The sequence below is a fragment of the Saccostrea cucullata genome, unplaced genomic scaffold, assembly GCF_032062105.1.
Source record: "Saccostrea cucullata isolate Sc308-1 unplaced genomic scaffold, CSIRO_AGI_Scuc_v1 ctg5147, whole genome shotgun sequence".
Classification (NCBI taxonomy): Eukaryota; Metazoa; Mollusca; class Bivalvia; order Ostreida; family Ostreidae; genus Saccostrea; species Saccostrea cuccullata.
Genome location: NW_026921659.1, coordinates 43,609 through 62,706, shown reverse-complemented (window position 1 = coordinate 62,706; position 19,098 = coordinate 43,609). Strand labels below are relative to the sequence as shown.

General features: G+C 34.8%; 1 protein-coding gene across 1 annotated transcript; it reads left to right on the top strand.

Moving 5' to 3' along the window:
- Positions 1–709: 709 nt before the first annotated feature.
- LOC134260526 (von Willebrand factor D and EGF domain-containing protein-like) lies at positions 710–18,977 on the top strand. Its single transcript, XM_062743079.1, has 20 exons — positions 710–911; positions 4,030–4,410; positions 4,539–4,595; positions 4,670–4,920; positions 5,465–5,557; positions 5,645–5,789; positions 9,236–9,426; positions 11,740–11,816; positions 12,307–12,376; positions 12,475–12,675; positions 12,749–12,981; positions 13,129–13,267; positions 14,227–14,341; positions 14,708–14,877; positions 15,058–15,320; positions 15,419–15,524; positions 15,684–15,792; positions 15,878–16,005; positions 18,048–18,165; positions 18,569–18,977. The coding sequence occupies exons 1-20, from the start codon at positions 710–712 to the stop codon at positions 18,754–18,756; spliced, it is 3,237 nt and encodes a 1,078-aa protein (XP_062599063.1). The 3' UTR covers positions 18,757–18,977.
- Positions 18,978–19,098: the final 121 nt, after the last annotated feature.

The following is a 19,098-nucleotide window of genomic DNA, read 5'->3' as shown; positions in this document are numbered from 1 at the left end:
GGATTCTCGCCAGATAAACAAGAAATTAAATCGAATCTATTTGATAAAGTATCCACTATGCTATCTTGGCATTGTTTAATTGCATTAAAAGTAGTACCACAAATACTTTTATATGGACACAAAGGTATTTTAAACCTTTAATGCACGTCCATCAGGTAAACCACGGAGATCACCTTATCAAATTTCATTCAGAACATTCAATTTTCATTGACTTTCACAACATTGTTTCTTAAGTGGTACTAGTACTCAACCACTTTTATATTTTATAAGGCTTTTGGGAAGCGATTTTTTTTTGGGGGGGGAGGAGGGGTCGAAGGGAGAGGCGGGAAACTACCTTGTTTTCAACAATCCTTGACTACCCAAAATGGGTCATCATCCTGTTACCATTATCAATATTAATTAAATTAGCTTTGTTTTCCTTCGCATAGTATTGTAAAAATCATTTTAGGACAGACTGTAAACCTTGGTTTCAAAATGCATGGTGAACTCATCCTGACTATTGCACTTAAAAGTACAAGCCTATGAATTCAAGGGTCAAAAGGCCAATGTAAGATATCAACTTATTGACTTCTGTACATAACATATAAATTAACTTTAGCCGTCTACACTTAAACATGTATACAAAAAATGCATGACCCCCCCCCCCCCAAAAAAAAAAAATAAAAAATAAAAAATATAACAAAAAAATGACTAAAGTCTTTCATAAGATATGGTGATAACGAACATTGTTGAAGCCCAAAAGTCATTCAATCATTACGAATCAGTAGCAGAAGAAACGCAAAGCTCTCAAACATCAGAAGTTGGATTAGCTGCATTAGAGAGTCAGCATCTCCTGCTGATCAGTCGCTCCCACCGTGTGCTCCTTGTCAAAGATCGGAAAATAATGAGAAAATCTGTTGACAAATCAGTATGTAAATAATGGTCTAATTATTATAAGTACAGTGTAGTATGAAAAACGTTCAAAAGCATTTAATTTAGTGAAAGATGTTTTTGATAAGGTCATTATATCGACCAAAAAGTAATAATTTCATACTATTTGGCTACGAATTTTCCGTTTCCCCAATCCCCATCAGGGTAAAGATCACTCGTTTCGTGTGACCGATCGAGAGGGGATGCATCTGACCCTTCTGTGATTTGTTTGCTCTGTTCTCAGTGGACTAGTTGAGCATGGCCACTGTTCGTTATCTTCATATTATAACTAATAGGTTGAACGTCGTAAGAAAAAAAAAACGATAAAAAGAATGATGAACATTTGTATAGTCTACTTTTATTAAATACAAAGTTACCATCATCATATTTTCAATGATCATGACAACACTACTCACCAAAAATATTCTTAAAAAATAGAATTATGTACATAAATTATGTATGATAATACAAGTTCTTTGAACTTGGGACAAGTGCTGTAAAGGAAATTTAATGTAGCTTTTTGAAAGAATTTTAAAGAAATTCAGCAAGGTTTAAGCGATACACAGAATCTTGTCTCTATAGTTTTATACTTAATTACAATTAAATTGAACGAAAGGGTGCAAAAATCATATTGAAATACGACAAAGGATACTTCACTATTAGTCTCCGCGTCTTCGACCAGCCCCCTCCCCCCCCCCCCCAAAAAAAAAAAAAACACGAAAACATATTATATACTGTGATCTCTTCTGAGTATATATTAATATTGAAAACTCAAGTATCGAAAATATATGATGTAGTTAACAATGGTTAGCTGTAATTATTTTACTGTAGTATTAAAGCTTTTTTTTATTGTACAGTGTATATCCAAGTGTCTTTTAAACTATGGATTCAGATTGTTTTTATATTCCATAACCCATCTTGTATTTTTTTAATATATGTATATATATAAAGCATAATTACTATTTATTAGGGCAAATTAGATTCTCAATCTTGACAACAAATGAAAGAATCAGAGGAGCGGTGATTTAACATTTTAAACTTCAGTTCTCAATCCCCAGTAATCATTGACAATTTTAGGCCACTGTCCAGTTTTATGGCTAATAAATTCCAATTCACAATTTCGTCGCTAGCCTCTTTGAAACCTATTGAATGTCTAAGATTCCAAAATTATAGTTCTGTTCATAAAGGCAATATTTAAACTGGTTTCCTGACTTAGTGATTAACAGATGGTTGCTCTCTTTCGTGAAGGTTTGGACTTAATAACCGAGATGGATATACTTTTGCTAGCATTAAGCATTACACTAGGTATGGTGTTTCCTTTTGTTATATTACTGAAAAACATTCGTATGAGAAAAAAAATTCTTATTTCATTTCTTTGGGAATATACATACATGACTGTATATTCTTCTTTGGCATTTTAGCTTTTAAATACCTTTAAACCATTTTGCAGTTGAATAAATATGGTTTTGTTATTATTATAATGCCAAATTTTATGTTTGACATGAGAGCAAATATGAGCCACCAAAACATCAGGTGGGATCAGGTGTCATTGAGGGGTTAGCATCCCCTGTCGACCGGTCACACCCGCAGTGCAATCAGCATGAAAAAAGTCAGTCAGCATTTGACATAACTAGTATATGCTGACAATGTCATTGTATCGACCATGGAACTTACGAAATGATGACTTTGAACGAGACTGCTTTTATTCTTGATCATCAACTTGTTTGTCAAAAACTTATCTCGTTTTAGAAATTGTTCATACATAGAGCATGCTCTTCCGTATCGAATGAAATGAGAGATATAGACTCCCTATGCAGATGAGAAAGGTATATTTCTGCATAAGTAAGGGTAGTTGACGATTGAAAAGTTAAAGTCATCACGTTTATCATAAAGCTTGGGTATTAGATAACCATTAACGACTTTTTCTTTAGTAAAATATCCAAATATAGAATAGATGTGTCAGACTCTGTGGTATCTTTATTTCAAGCTCAACTGGATATATCGTGTCAACATTAGAATGGAAATAATTATTGTTAATTGAGAATACGTCGTCGATATATCTGAATGTCGAGTTGAAGGCTACACTGAAAGAAAAACCTAGTGAATTTAACTAGTGTGCCTCGTAAAGCGTTGGTTGTGATTAGTAAACTTTCATTTTACTGGTTAAAAGATTGTTGAACAAATTTTGCTTATATCAATTCTAAATTTACTAATCTTATCTAGTAAATATACCAATATCTGGTAGAACTACTTTTAAGGTAGTGATTGTATGGACAGTAAATTTACTAGTTTTCTTCGTGACTTTAACTCGTTATTTTTTTACAGTGTACGGCAAGTGTTTTCTTCTTTCAAGTATAAGATTTCGAACAAATTTTGCTTCATATGAATACAAAAAAGGTCTGCTTATAAATGTTTGCATTCAGTTAGTACCCATGGGAATTACAATAGATTGTTGGAATACCTGGTCTCCAGAAACTACATGCATATTGTCATTCAGAAACTCAAGCATCTCTTTGATATCAACTTCAGAGTACTTGTGTGTACAATCAGAGTGTTTTTTACATTGTAACAAAGTAATATTTTAAATGACCAATGACAGGGTAAGTAAATTTCCGAGTTCCATTTTTATTAAAATAGCATCCAGCTGTCAATAATTAAAGAAAGCCTGGACTTTGATTTATTTATCATGGGGAATACTAGTAGTTGTATATAAAGTTGAAAAGTCGTAAGTTTTTATGCTCTTGATTTAAGTAAAATTTTATGGTTTTAAATGTTCCTTGAAATTTTCGTATCCACATCTAATTTACATCACTTCTCGAATATATTGTTGAACAGTACTCTCGAAGTTTCTCCTTCAAAACTGGTAATATCTTAGTAAGGAGTAAAGAAAGGAACCGTGTCACTGCAAGGTTAACTCAAAATAATTTACACAAATCTTTCGAGTAGTCTTCTGTTCTTATGGGAAAAAAACCGTTTCATCTTGTTCATTTTAACTTTATCGTTGGAAATGGGAATAAACTCACTTAAGGTACCAAGAGAAAATAACGCAATCACAAAGGCTACTAAGACGAACAAACCTCTCTGTTCTGTTTTATCTCATCCACATTTATTAATTTACAGCTATTGCACAAGATCCTTGCTTACAACACGGAACACTCCTAGAACCACACAGGAGCAGCCAGTTCCAGCCGGAGCCGACGGATCATCTGCAATGTGATAACGGATTACAGGCCGGGTGGTACACGTTTGATAACAATGATGAGATGCCTACCTCCTGTGTTACCCAGTATCACTGTGGAACCCACTTCCCCTTGTGGATGCAGGGTTCCCACCCGACCCAGGCCGATGGAATTGTCTCAAGGAAGGCCTGCTCTAATATCTACGGTAGTTCTAGTCAGAGCTGCTGTGATTTCTCTCTGGACATCCAGGTGAAGAATTGTGGGAGTTTTTACGTCTACTACCTCCAGACTGTTCCAGCATGCGCCATGGCCTACTGTGCAGGTAAGATGGTTTCATTTTATGCAGCCCAGAACAATCCGTTTTATTTGTTGATTCCTTTTTCTACCAACCACGTAACCTTTACGGTGTAGTGAAAACACCTTATCATTATATCCTCAATTTTTTTTCAGGCAACAAGAAAGTCTGCAACGTAGGAGGCGTACCAACTGTAGGTGGCAGCTGTCCCGGTAAGATGTTTCTGACTAAAGAACCAAAATATCATTATGATTTAAGGGATTTATTCTATTCTTTATATCTTTAGATCTATATCCTAAAATGACCAGTTTGCCAGTCCTGAAAAATCCTGAGGTAACTCCTTCAAAGGACGTTCGTTTTCCATGTAGAATCAATTACCCAATAGGTCAACCTGATGTTGGGTTCAGAGTGACTTGGACGGTAGATGGTCAAATACTTAAAAAGAACGCAACACATCCACTGGAGACGATTTTGAAAGGGGATTCCAGAATTGCTTACCTCGACGCCATGAAACTCCAAGGAAATCTTGGAAAAGAGGTATCTATTGACGCTGACAGGTAAAATGTATCTTTGAAGGAAAACCTCTAAAAACGTACACCAAGAAACGTGAAAAGATACAAGGCTTGAAAATCCGACTCTAATCAACAAATTTAGATTTATGTCGCCTCATTATTGGAAACTAAATGTAATGCTCCTCCTTGTCTGCCTGTCTATTCCTCAATATTCACAAATTAGTGACATCTCCAGGGTATTCTTGAACTTGACCTTTAACACATTTGAATAGAAATTTAGAGTTCTATGTGTTATTATCTTGCAAATCGACCTCAAGAAAATCTGGATTATTTAAATTCCTGATTACACATTAGGTATGTGTCACGTTTTAAAGTATTTTAATTATTTCTCACCAGATGTTGAGAAAGAGAGAAAGAGTAATGCTACAATAGAGCACTGTGTTCTTTGACCTTTTTTTAACCGTTAAAAAGAATACTGTCTATGTTCATATAACTTTGTAGCTACTCTTCTAAATGTGATTATAGAAAACAGTAATTTCATATACTTATAATACCTTTTGTGGTTACAGCTGAAGTGTGTGGTGTCCTCCTTCCATCCGTCACGTGGTGCGGGTGTCAGCAGTGACTCACTCAGTAGTAACGGTTACTGGTGTGGAATTAGGGTGAGCAAATCTTCATTGTAAACTAATAAACTCTGATAACTCCCTCACAATGTAATCTTGTAAATCTTTGTCCCGTTATTGCTACAGATGACCCCGGACAGACTCAATGTGGATGAAGGTGGCCCGGAGAAGACGGTGAAGGTGGAGTCCACCATACCCATCCCCTGTAGGAGCCTCTTCCCTGATGATTGTAAACTGACGGTAAATCTAAAGGGGCTACGCAATCCGGCAGGTATATTCACGGAATATTAATCATGTTTATGTGTCAATTTTTTTATATTGTTTAAAATCAAAACAACTAATACTTATTATTTTACATGTCGATGATCTCATTGATATTTAAAGACGTACAACACACTGGGGGAGATAACTCTTGCGATTTCAATTGAACGTTTGACGTGACGTCAAATTTAACGTCAAAAATAAAGCGTCAAAGCGACGAGTAAAATGATCCCGATGTATATCAATCATGAAAGAAAATTCGGATATGGGGCTTGGCTGTGATTGTGCGTACCATACTCAATCAATAAGTATTTTTAATTAATCCGATTAATTTCCGTAAAAAGCAAGAATAAAATACCATCCCTTAATGTTTATTTCATTTCATTTCATATACAATAAATTGTATTTTTGATCACAGCGCAGCATTTTTTTTTTATTCTGAAATTTTATTTTACATTGCCGAAATTCTCATTATGTACAATTGGCTATATAACATTCCGATTAATGGTCTTCATTACAATTTGTGCATTTACGATATAAATATTGTTTTTCTTCTTTAATTAAATAAAACAACAAACTTTTTACAATGTAAAATCGATGTTGTTCTCAGACCCTTACTGATCAAAGAGGAACAACTCTGATAATGTAGAAGATGTTTATTTTCCTCCCTTTATTCACGGTTTTCAACAGAATCAGATACATTTACAGCAAGACCTGATATATCCAAGAATTGAATACTATAGACCTCATATACACAATGTAAGTATAGAATATTGAAAAGAATTGTTCACTTATACTGAAATTATCTGCATTTATGAATATCCTATTGCAGCAAATCGTTTGACATTCTGTCAACAATGTCGGTTCGCATTTCCTCGAATCAAAACAAAACGTAGCCTATAAGATTTTATAAAATATCAAAGTGCGATTTGATATAAATTGAAATAGATGAAGGGTTTAATGTTTGATATTTTGAAGTTAATGTGGACGAATACGGAATTTTCATTTTAACTTAAGAAGCGACGATATAGAAAAAAATGCGTACAATATCATGAGGGGTGTACATCTATGCAAATGTCGATGTATCCCCACGGCTACATACTGTCTCGTTTGAAATAATGACATGAAAGGAACTACAATTATTCCATTTATATCACAGGAGAATTGAAAATACACCATTTTTTAATGAATAAAATTAAAGAAATAAAATTAAAAATCAACATATTCAAGTTCAACAAAACTTGAATTCGTATCCAGGTGTCATGTGATATGGAATGCATAACGCATACATATATGGACTAAACACTAAAATCCTTCAGTAATTTTTTCCTGATACATATAAAAAGAGTAGTCAATGTTTATTCTGCATTCATGAATTTAAAAACTAATGCATACCTCCGGGATTCAAATGACGAAATACCAGTATATTTGCACTGTAAACGACGTTTCGTCAAACGCTAATGGTCTGCGACGCAAAAAAGGCAGGGGTGGGGGTGATAGGGGTGTTCAAAAATTGCCTAAAAATCTACATTTAAATACACTTTACATATGAGAACTTTTAAATTTGTAAGCTAATATATTTTTGAAGCAAAAGCAATATTCCAATTTAATTCTTTTAATGTGTATTTGTAGATTCACATAACAAAGTGATCGACCCCTGTCTGAAAGACGCGCGGGAATGTGATTTATTGAGAAAGGGGGAGGGGGTAATTTTCCGCTATTAAATCAAAAACTGGTCGTACAAAAATTATACAAAAAATTATAAAGATTATTTTTACTACCAGCTACCTAAAGAAAGTTTTTTACCAAAATTAAACGACAGGTTTTTTCACAAAAAAATTTTGAATTTGAAAAATACGCAATTTTCAAGGCTTAGATAATTCATAGTTTTTCAGTTTAAGGTCTTTAAAAATTATTTTGATGATATGTATATCAAAAAGATGGCTATATTTTTGTGTTAAATGGTCAAAGGAATAAGCCAATGAAATTTGACATTTATATCTAACCTGGCTTTTTTGAAAATCAAGGTTTAAGTAGTTCATTGATTAAAAATTTTCTCTTCTTGTAAACAACTAAAGGGTGGTAACTTTTGGAAGTTCCTGTCCAAAAACCACTCGAACGATTTTGTTCAAAATGTGCATACATGCAGAAGATATAGTCATGTACTAAATATACAAAAATAACGAAAATTAAACGACAGGAATTTTTTGGGGTAGGTGTGTTGTACATCCTTAATAATTTAACTAATTCACAATTAAAAATGTATCGAAGCATTGTACGAGGGCCGTTCAAAAATTACGCGGACTGTGCTATTATTTACTCTTACAGACGTCATATAGTTATAAAATTTCACAGAAATATGTATCTTAAAGATTCCAATAAATTTTGGGCAAAATTTCTGTATTTTACAAAAATTCTACTAAAATTATCGGTATGTTGATATCGTTGATGGAGAGGTACGGCGCACGACAAAAAAATTGAAGCAAAAGCAGTCGGATTCAAAAATTTAACTCATTGATTTTCTAATATTCGCGATATTTTTCAACAATTTTCTCAAATGTACCTTTAAATTGTTCCATTATTATGTATTTAGATTTCGGACGTAATATTTGAAGTACTAACAGAAATATCATGATTTTTCTCTGATTTGATTCCTGTGAAAACGACTGTTAAAATGACGTCTCCTGAATTGACGGCGCACCACACTTTTGTTAAAATATGTATAATGCTCGAGATATCGGCAACATAGATCCAAAATAGGCATAATAAAACATGTACATGTAGTAAACTAGGCTACCCGTGACATTCGCCCACAAATAGCAAATTGAAATTTTAGACAGTTAGACCTCTGTAAAAAGGCTATACGGGAGGACGGGAAGAAGATTATAGACGAAAAGTTAACTTTATCCGGACTGTAAAGAACGTGATTGAGAGTCACCAATATCACACTATATCTCATAAGTAGTTTTTGGTTTTAAAACAAAAAAAAAGAATATTCTTTACTTGTTTAATAGATTTTAAGCTTGACAAGAAATGGTGTTTTGATGTTGAGTAGATAAGGTAACTCAAACTATACAGGTACTCCAGGGAAAATGCTGAGAAAATGAAAGCTCAATCACATATTTTTTATAATGCTTGTGACGTCGAAGATTTTGCTGCGCCGTGATTTAAGGGTATGTCCTGAAAAATCACTCAAAATTAATACCAATTTACAACATTTTGATATGAAATTTTGAAGACCATATAAGTAAAGATTCTTTTATATTATTTGTGAAATTTTGCCCGATTATGTCGTCAAATATTTCTTCTGTGCAACAAGTCCGCGTAATTTTTGAACGGCCCTCGTATATTCATATTTTTGTGTAATGTACTGTATATATTTTAGATAAGTAAAACCAGCGAGATCCGTAACTTTACGGTGTAAATGGAATCTAATCTGTCTTTTTTTATCTTCAGATGCCTCCCTCTCTGGTTGTCACCTTGATCTTAGACTTGACAATGTCACGGGGCTGTATTCCACTCTCATCAAAGTCAAAGCCACCAGAGATTTCATCAAAGACCACAACCATATCCACCAATTGGCATTTAAACCTATCCTGGACTTCACCCATCCCATGTGGCAAAATTACACCGCTACCTCCATCACGGTACGTGTATAACTAGGAATTTACCAACTGCCAAGCTCAATTCGGGAGATGCATCAACCAATGGCGCGATTTTTTAATCTAATGTATACTAGTATTTTTTCATGGGAGAATTGTTCATTAATTATGCTATTTTAAGCTAATCTACGCTGAAGTCTTCTTTTCAGAATTAGTACATAATGATGCCTGTCGTTGTAATTCTAAACATTTTACAATTTCATTATATTCTCCAGGATTACCTATGGAGATAACGAACAGTATTCCAGATCACAAGTCCATAAAACAATACAAAATAGGAGCAGAGCAAACACGGACCGGTCACACCGCGGTCTTGATCGGGAGATAACGGAAAAATCCGTCGTCAATTCAGTGTTTAAATAATGGACTAAAAAACGGTGTGAAAAAAGTCAGTCAGCATTTGCCTTAATGAGAAATTGTATTTGCTGACAAGGTCATTGTATCGACCATAGAACTTACGATATGATGACTTCAAACGAGCCTGCTGAAATTCTTATTTCATCAACTTGTTTATCAATAATTTACCTCGGTGTAGAAATTGTTCATACGTAGAGCATGCTCTTGCGTATCTAATCAACTGAGACATGTAAACTCCGTATGCAGGTGATGAAGGTATATTGCTGCATAAGTAAGGGAAGTTGACAATAGAAAAGTTAAATTTATCACGTTTATCATTAAGCTTGGTTGTTAGATTACATTTATGTCTTTTTCAAGTAAAATATCTAAATATGAAACAGATGTATCAGACTCTGTACATAGTATCTTTTTTTCAGCTCAATCGTATCGATATAAGAATGGAAATTTCCATTGTTAATTGACAGTACGTCATCGATACGTATATCTAAATGTCGAGTTGAAGGTCACAGCAAGTGTTTTCTTCTTTTCACGCATAAGATTTTGCACAAATTTTGCTTCATATGATTGCGAAAATAGGTCTGCTAATAACGGGGCGTAATTGGTACCCATGGGAATTTCAATAGATCGTTGGAAGACCTTGTCTCCAAAAACAACATAGATATTGTCAATCAGAAACTCAAGCATCTTTTTTGATGTCAACTTAAGAGTACTTGTGTGTGCAATCAGAATTCTTTTTAACAAAATAATTTTGCAAATGACCAAAGACAATGTGAGTTAATTTTCGAGTTTGATTTTTATTGCAAAGCAGTTGTCAATGATATCGAAAAGCCTGAACTTCAATTTATCGTGGGGAATGGTTGTGTATAAAGTTGAAAAGTCGTAAGTTTTTAAGCAGTTGATTTTGGTAAAATCTTTTGATTTAATATTGTCCAAAATTTCCTTGGAATTTTTAAGTTTCCACATCTGATATATACCACTTTTTGAATACATTGTTGCATCGTCCTCTTGAAGTTTCTCCTTCACTACTGTCAAATCATCTTAGCGAGGAGGAAGGAAAGAGGCTTGGTTGAACATTTACTGGAATCCGCTATGTATCTTTGTTTGTAAGGATTCTTATGCAGTTTCGGAATTCAATATATATATATATATATATATATATATATATTCAAAAAATGTGTGTGTGTGTGTGTGTGTGTGTGTGTGTGTGTGTGTGTGTGTGTGTGTGTGTGTGTATATATATATCTGTGTGTGTGGGTGTGTGTGTGTGGGTGTGATTACAAATTCATCTTTGTTCTTTGGGATATCAAAAATATTCAAAACTGACAGATTTTGAAGAATTCGGTTAATTTGGCACGACCTATCCGTGGTTGAAGGGGATTCAACTCGAATCAAATTAAAGGCCACGTTCTATTCCAAAAATTCAAATTTAGATTTGATCTCTTCTTCCCAAGAACCAATGGACAATAAAAGATGAAACTTAAATGTTAAGAGAAACTCTCATAACAAAATATAAATTCAAATCTGTTAAAGTCATAACCCGTAAGGGGTAGGTTTGACCACTATGAATCCAATTTTTACATTAGAATATAAAGGGAAAAGAATCAACTTCTCACGACAACAAAGCACTGTAAATCACTTTTTATTCACGTCAATTATTTATATTAAAGCATACAATAACCACAATTCATGAAAATTTTGTAATCAAGTATATCAATTGTCGCGAAAATTTAGTGATCTACAGTATTTATATTAAAGCATACACTGGTAATGTATATCAATTTTGTTCAAAACACGACTCTTGGAGGTAGAATAGTGTTTCAATGGGCAAAGTTTTACTAAAGATATTTAAGAAAAAAGAATCTACTGATGAAAAGAAGGAGGGTTGTAGTTACTCGGATGAGCATTTTGCTGTAATTTGTAAACTAAGATTTCTTTTATCAGATTGGTACAACGGACAAGGACCATGGGCATTGCCTCCCCTGGGGAGATCCCCATTTTTCTGGATTTGATTATAAAAAGTAAGTTATTGTACCACCCCTGTCTGACTGTTTAATTCTTATATAGAAACTTTTCAATACATGTTAGGAGATATTTTGAGAGATACAGGTTCTTGTTATTTTGGGGCAAAATACTGATTTGTATCCCATTGTGGAAAATACAATTAATATTGTTGTTGTTGAAGTCTGTTTATAATTTTAGCATTTCGTGAAGGAAATAAATGCATGGGTTTCTCGTCATAACACGAAAACAACATAATTATTACCCCTAAGAACAGTAAAGAATTCACAGAAAATGCAAGTTTGGTTCCTAAAGATTGGTATACGTACTAAATTTTGAGATACATTTTGCATTATCGTTTACATAGTTTTGGTTTTCTTTTGCAAGAATGTGTTGGGTCTTACTTTTAGAAATGTTTGTTTAAATAAGAATGACATTTTTACTTTTAGCTTTGTTTATATTGAAAAGCCTCACAATTATAAGATTGTAAGTTGACTCTAACACTTTCAGGAACTATAATGTATATGCGGTGGGGGATTTCGTTCTCTACAAATCTTTGAACCAAAAAAGACCATTCGAGGTAAGAGATAATTTCTTAAAGTTCCTATGGCTCTTTCTGACATCTCTTCCTTCAGTTTTTATCAAATCTGAAAGTAAAATACTAGTAACTATGAACAGGTTCAGTTGCGGACTTGGCCGTGCGGAAGTTACCACCCCTGTATCTGTGCCATCATTGCACGGGAGGCAAACGACATCGTGGAGGTGGATATGTGTGAAAAGAGAGCAGGCGTTGTGGAGGCTCCCTCAGTGTCTTATCCCTCCGGACACCCTCTGGAGGGAACCACTGTTAGCAGGGATAAAACCGGAAAAATATTCTATGTAAGGATTTTATTTTCCCTACTTCACATTTTAATGCGATTGACATTTAGAACCATGTAATACATGTATTTAGATTAATTTCCCGTCGGGAGCGAGACTTGAGGTTAAGACCCATATTTCGGGTGGGCGTACCCGTAAAGAGCACCTCCCTGTAATGAATGTGGATATCCAGGCACCTCCAGATGACTACAGAGGGAGTGAGGGGCTTTGTGGGAACTGGAATGGTTTACCTGATGGTGCCTTCAGAGGAGGGGATGGACGAACATATACCCTCAACAAAATCGCAGACTTTGCCAAGAGCTGGGCGTAAATTTCTGTTTCTTTCATATTTGTGTATTCAATCTTATTGATGTTTGTCCACAAAGCACATCAACACTCCATAAAGATAGGACATTCGTAAAATAGACAACCACATTTTCTTAAAGTTAATCAGGCTTATTCTGTGTTTTCTAGTCTTCCAACTGGCAGTAGCATGTTTTACCAGATTCCAAAATACGAACAGCATTTGGCGCCTAAGTTTGAATATTGTTCCTGTAAACAAGGAGGAGTGACCTGCACCAAAGTTGGAAACGGAGCCATAAATCCAAGCAAGGTAAAGAATGCCACGAATCAGTTGAAAAAAATTACAGAGGGATAAGTTATATGCATGGAAAAAGTATTGCAACACAAATCTGTTTTGTTTTAGATGATAAAAATTTTCACAAAAGTTGAATGAAGGCTTCCTGCATCATTTTAAAATTTTGATAGCATCATATGATCTCGAAGTCTAGAAAAAAAACACGAAAGTGTAGATCAGTAACATTCGGTCTCTGTGTTTAGAATCTTCTAAAATGGTTTTTACCATAACAACTCACAAAACGAAGTTGCGACGGTTATAAAACAAATATTCCAGATTTCCATATTATTTACTTTATCCTATTTCTGCTCAGTTATAAATAAATCAAGAATTGCTACCGAAAATATGAAGAAAACAAACAGCAATCAAGCTAAAAGAAATGTCCATTGGAACAAAATCATGTACAATTTGGGAGTGAAGCAAACGTGGGCCTCTAACAGTATCAACGGTAGGGTCAGGTGTTATGGAGGAGAAAGCAACCCCTGTTGACCGGTTACATAAGTTTCTTCTTCTTTTTTTTTTTTTTTGGGGGGGGGGGGGGTTTCAGAGTCGAGCAAATGGACTAATGGCAATACAATTTGTAAGGAAAGTGTTCAGGCTCAAAAGTCCTTCAAACAATACGAATACAAACAAAACAATCACTGACTTTCAAAACATCAGAAGTGGGATCAGGTGCCCTGTAGGAGTGAGTATTCCTTTTCTTTTTGTTTAGAAGTTTTAATTTTTTATGAATTCTACTTCATACGAAATTCAGTATAATAAATATGTTAATAACGTAGCATTATTAGTATTCATTGGAATTTCAACAAATTGCATGTTGTGAAGACGAGATGTTCAATCAACATGCATAAATGTTTCCAATAAACAAGGTTTTCTCAGTGTAATATTAATTTAAACCAGTAGCGCGGATTAAGTACCTCTCTTATGACTTGTAGGCTAAGGATGGGTCGATCATAAGTGGCAAGAACACACATCCTCGACGATCAGCACGCTCCTACACTGACCATTATCCTGAGAGAGATATTGTCATGGATCCTAGGATGGCCGCAAGTAAGCGTATCACTTACTATAGCTAGGAATCATAATATATTCCTTTGTTAAAACTCCCTAAAATGCAACAGTCGATTACTCCGTGCCGACCATTCACAACCACAGATGAGCCTCCTGTATTGATTAAATAAACAGAACAAACATCAGTCAAAATTATTTATTTTAAAACGTATATAGAATTTGCAAAAATGCTGACTTTAAACGAAATTTATAAAGCCCTGTAACATCACCATATTTAGCAATAGACTGTCTTGTTTTAAAACTTGTAGATCACGCTCTTGAATACAAAATTAGTTCAGAGTCATATACATTATACGTTTTGATAAGGTATCAGTTAGGGAGCTTGGAATATTATCCTTATTGCAGGAAGACTGAAGAGGAACGTGGATGCTTCGTTCCCAACGCCAAGTGGGATCACACAAAATCAGGCCCATAAATCCTGCCAACACTCTATTATGACGTCATCTCTTTATAGTCAATGTCAGCACACAGATATCATTAACGACATCATGGACGGATGCATCGAGGATATAAAGGTAACAATACTTTTTCTATTTACTTGTGACAAAACAAAAAATAACCATCAAGTCACATTTACAGTAGCACATCTAATAGTACGTACATCACTCTGGATATACGTTTCGACCAAGAAAGAATAGAGTTTTTCAATGATAAGAGTGACCTAAGGTACATAATTTAACTTATCCTTTTTACAGTATTCTGATTCAACAGCAGTATTTAAGCTGGCTGCTATGAACGCCTTTGATAGTGCCTGTCATAACGAGCTTGCTAAAGATCCCAGCAACATCCAGTACGTCAACGGAGACCCGGTTATAAAACCCTCAGTGACTGGCTGTCCAAATCAGTGTTCCTTAAATGGAAACTGCGTCAGTGGCACGTGTCATTGTAACCATGGATACATGTCAGACGACTGTTCTATTCAAGTGGGAGTTCCCCCAGTTATCCATCGCATCAGGGGGTTTGTAACTATAAAAACAGAACATTTGCTGAAATGCTCAACGTGTCTTAAGTTTGACAACATTCTATGTTTTTATGCTGACCATCTTCCTCTTCTAGAGATGGTAATTGTGATATCAGGAGCCGACCTTGTAGACAAGCTAATGTCATTGTTGACAACATCATGGATTCAGCAAACCTTTCATGCAGGATTACTCCAGTCGATGTAAGCAAAACAAGTAAACCTTGTTGTTAAAAAAAACTAAAGCAGTTATATATCTTATATTCTCCAACCTCCATTGGATATGTTTTCTAGTATATATATTTGTAATGTTATTTCTAATATTAAATTCTAACTGACTGTTTTCTTCTTCTAATAAAATAGCTATCAAAAGGTGGACCGGTAGACGCAGGTCCAGTGGTAATAAACAAAGGAGAGTTCCTCAGCTTCTTAGAGGTTCTGTGTCCAATACCCGAAAATAATGTCATGAAAGGTGTTGATCTTTACCATATCGGTATTTCCAGCACAAATTAGATGTTGGATAGTTGATGTGTGTCTCTTGAATTTTATATTTACAGGTCTCAGTGCCCAGGGTTTCAAGATCTCAGTGACGTCAGATGGTCGTCATTACAGCCATGACGCTCTGTTTATTGTGGCTGACGGTTACTGCATGAAATGTACAGCCGCAGGTGTCTGTACACACAACGTAAGTAACTAAATAACAAGTGTCTGTACACACAACATAAGTAACTAAATAACAAGTGTCTGTACACACAACGTAAGTAACTAAATAACAGGTGTCTGTACACACAATGTATGTAACTAAATAAGAGGTGTCTGTCTGTACACACAATGTATGTAACTATAAAGCAGGTGTCTGTCTGTACACACAATATATGGAACTATAAAGCAAGTGTCTGTCTGTACACACAATGTATGTAACTATAAAGCAGGTGTCTGTCTGTACACACAATGTATGTAACTATAAAGCAGGTGTCTGTCTGTACACACAATGTATGTAACTATAAAGCAGGTGCCAGTCTGTACACACAATGTATGTAACTATAAAGCAGGTGTCTGTCTGTACACACAACGTATGTAACTATAAAGCAGGTTCTGTACACACAACGTATGAAACTATAAAGCAGGTGTCTGTACACACAACGTATGTAACTATAAAGCAGGTTCTGTACACACAACGTATATAACTATAAAGCAGGTGTCTGTACATACAACGTATGTAACTATAAAGCAGGTGTCTGTATGAAACTATAAAGCAGGTTCTGTACACACAACGGTAACTATAAAGCAGGTTCTGTACACACAACGTATGTAACTATAAAGCAGGTGTCTGTACACACAACGTATGTAACTATAAAGCAGGTGTCTGTACACACAACGTATGTAACTATAAAGCAGGCGTCTGTCCATAGAATGTAAGTAACTATAAAGCAGGTTCTGTGCACACAACGTATGTAACTATAAAGCAGGTGTCTGTACACACAACGTATGTAACTATAAAGCAGGTGTCTGTACACACAACGTATGAAACTATAAAGCAGGTTCTGTACACACAACGTATGTGACTATAAAGCAGGTGTATGTACACACAACGTATGTAACTATAAAGCAGGTGTCTGTCTGTACACAGAATGTAGGTAACTATAAAGCAGGTGGCTGTCTGTACACACAACGTATGTAACTATAAAGCAGGTGTCTGTACACACAACGTATGTAACTATAAAGCAGGCGTCTGTCCATAGAATGTAAGTAACTATAAAGCAGGCGTCTGTCCATAGAATGTAAGTAACTATAAAGCAGGCGTCTGTCCATAGAATGTAAGTAACTATAAAGCAGATGTCTGTCCTCAGAATATAAGTAACTATAAGGCAGATTTCTGTGCGTACAATATAAGTAACTATAAAGCAGGTGTCTGTACACACAACGTAAGCAACAGAAAAGCAAGTCTCTGTACACAAAATGGATTTGTCTGCAGAATATAAAATATCGAGCAACACAAAAGATGCTCGAGTTTATGATTGACAATATCTATGTGTTTTTTGGAGACCAGGCCCCAAGACCATATACTGAGAACAGACTTAAGTCAAAATTTTGATTTTGAATAACATATGATAAATAGTACATGTACATAATTATGATACTAAAAATGTGCAAATTTATAAAATGTTCCAATTACAACATATGACTAAAATTTTGTTTCATTATCATTATTATTTTAAAAGTTATATAGATTTAAAATTTTGACTAAGGTCTGTTCTCAGTTGATGGTCTTGGGGCCAGCCCTCTATTTTTGTATATGTATGAAGCAGAATCTGTTCAAAATCTTTAACGTGAAATGAAGAAAACACTGGCTTTGGCTTTCAACTCGGCATTTAGATATATTGACGACGTATTGTCAAATAACAGTTGTTATATCCATTTTTATGTCGACACTATATATCCCGGGGAGCTTGAAATAAAAGATACCACAGAGTCTGACACATCTGTTTCATATTTGGTTATTTCAACAGAAAAAGATGTCAATGGTAATGTAACAAAAAAAAAGCTTTATAATAATCATGATGACTTTCAATCGTTAACTTCCCTTACTTATGCAGCAATATACCTTTGTCACCTGCATATGAAGTTTATATCTCTCAAATGATTCGATACAAAAGGGCTAAAGCGTGATATTCAAATAGTCAAAAACTAGTAGCAAAACTTCTCTCCTTTTTTTCTCATACACAGCCAGATAGCTGTTTCATTGATGGAATGTGCCAACGCAGTGGTGATCAAAACGACAATGGAGATGTCTGCGATCCTTCTGTCTCAACTAACGACTGGACACCGAGCAAAACCGTCCAAGGTTAGCTCTAGACAAATAATTTTTATTTATATAAGTATTTAACTGTATGCCACAGGTAAAATATTGATATACGATTGTAAATTCCTCTGGTAATGTAATTACAATTTGGGCAAGGATGCAAACAAAATTCGAGATTTAATTTTGATTTATGAAAAAAGTAAAGTGCCTTTAGAGATTTTCTTCTCAAGCAAAGCCAGGCGGATACAGGTTAACCTTTAAGGTCAAAATACATCCAGTAATATTCAATTTCTTTTGAAAATGAAAATGGAAAAAGACTTTTAGGTAACTCAGTATCATGCAACAACATTTATACATAAACCCGTACAAGAAAAATGAATGTCACACATAAGAATGTTTAGATTTTTATGTGTTTTTCTTTAATAAGTAAATATTCTTTTTGCAGAAGTAGACCATTACACAGCTGCCTTCACCGGATGTCGTTGTCCCTACAACACTAACCTGTTCGACTGCGCATGCTGCCAAAATGGCGGATGTCAGTGTGGCGAAGTCCAGTCCAATCAGTGTACCGACTGTAACAAGATGGAGCTGTGTGGAACCAACCCGGGACTGTTCCCGCCACCTACTCTTTAATGTCATGATTAATGTATTTCTTCAAATCAATTTTCAATACTAATATATTTTCGTTCACTTCTTTCACTTGATTCTGTTTCATGCAGAAGGAAGATGGAAACCTTTACTGTAATTTTGAATATGCATTGAAAACAGAGTTATATATGAAATGTTAAAAACGAACAGCATCTTAGAATTGTTCTTCGTGCAAATGACCTTTTACAATTTTTAAAACCATGTTTCAGTATAATTTCTAAATAAAGTCATTGAAAAAATGCTTCTTTTTTAGTTTTGATATTTGGCGGCCTTGCGCTCGCTCAAATAACAGCGAATTAGTAGGATCATTAGAGAATAAGGTGACCT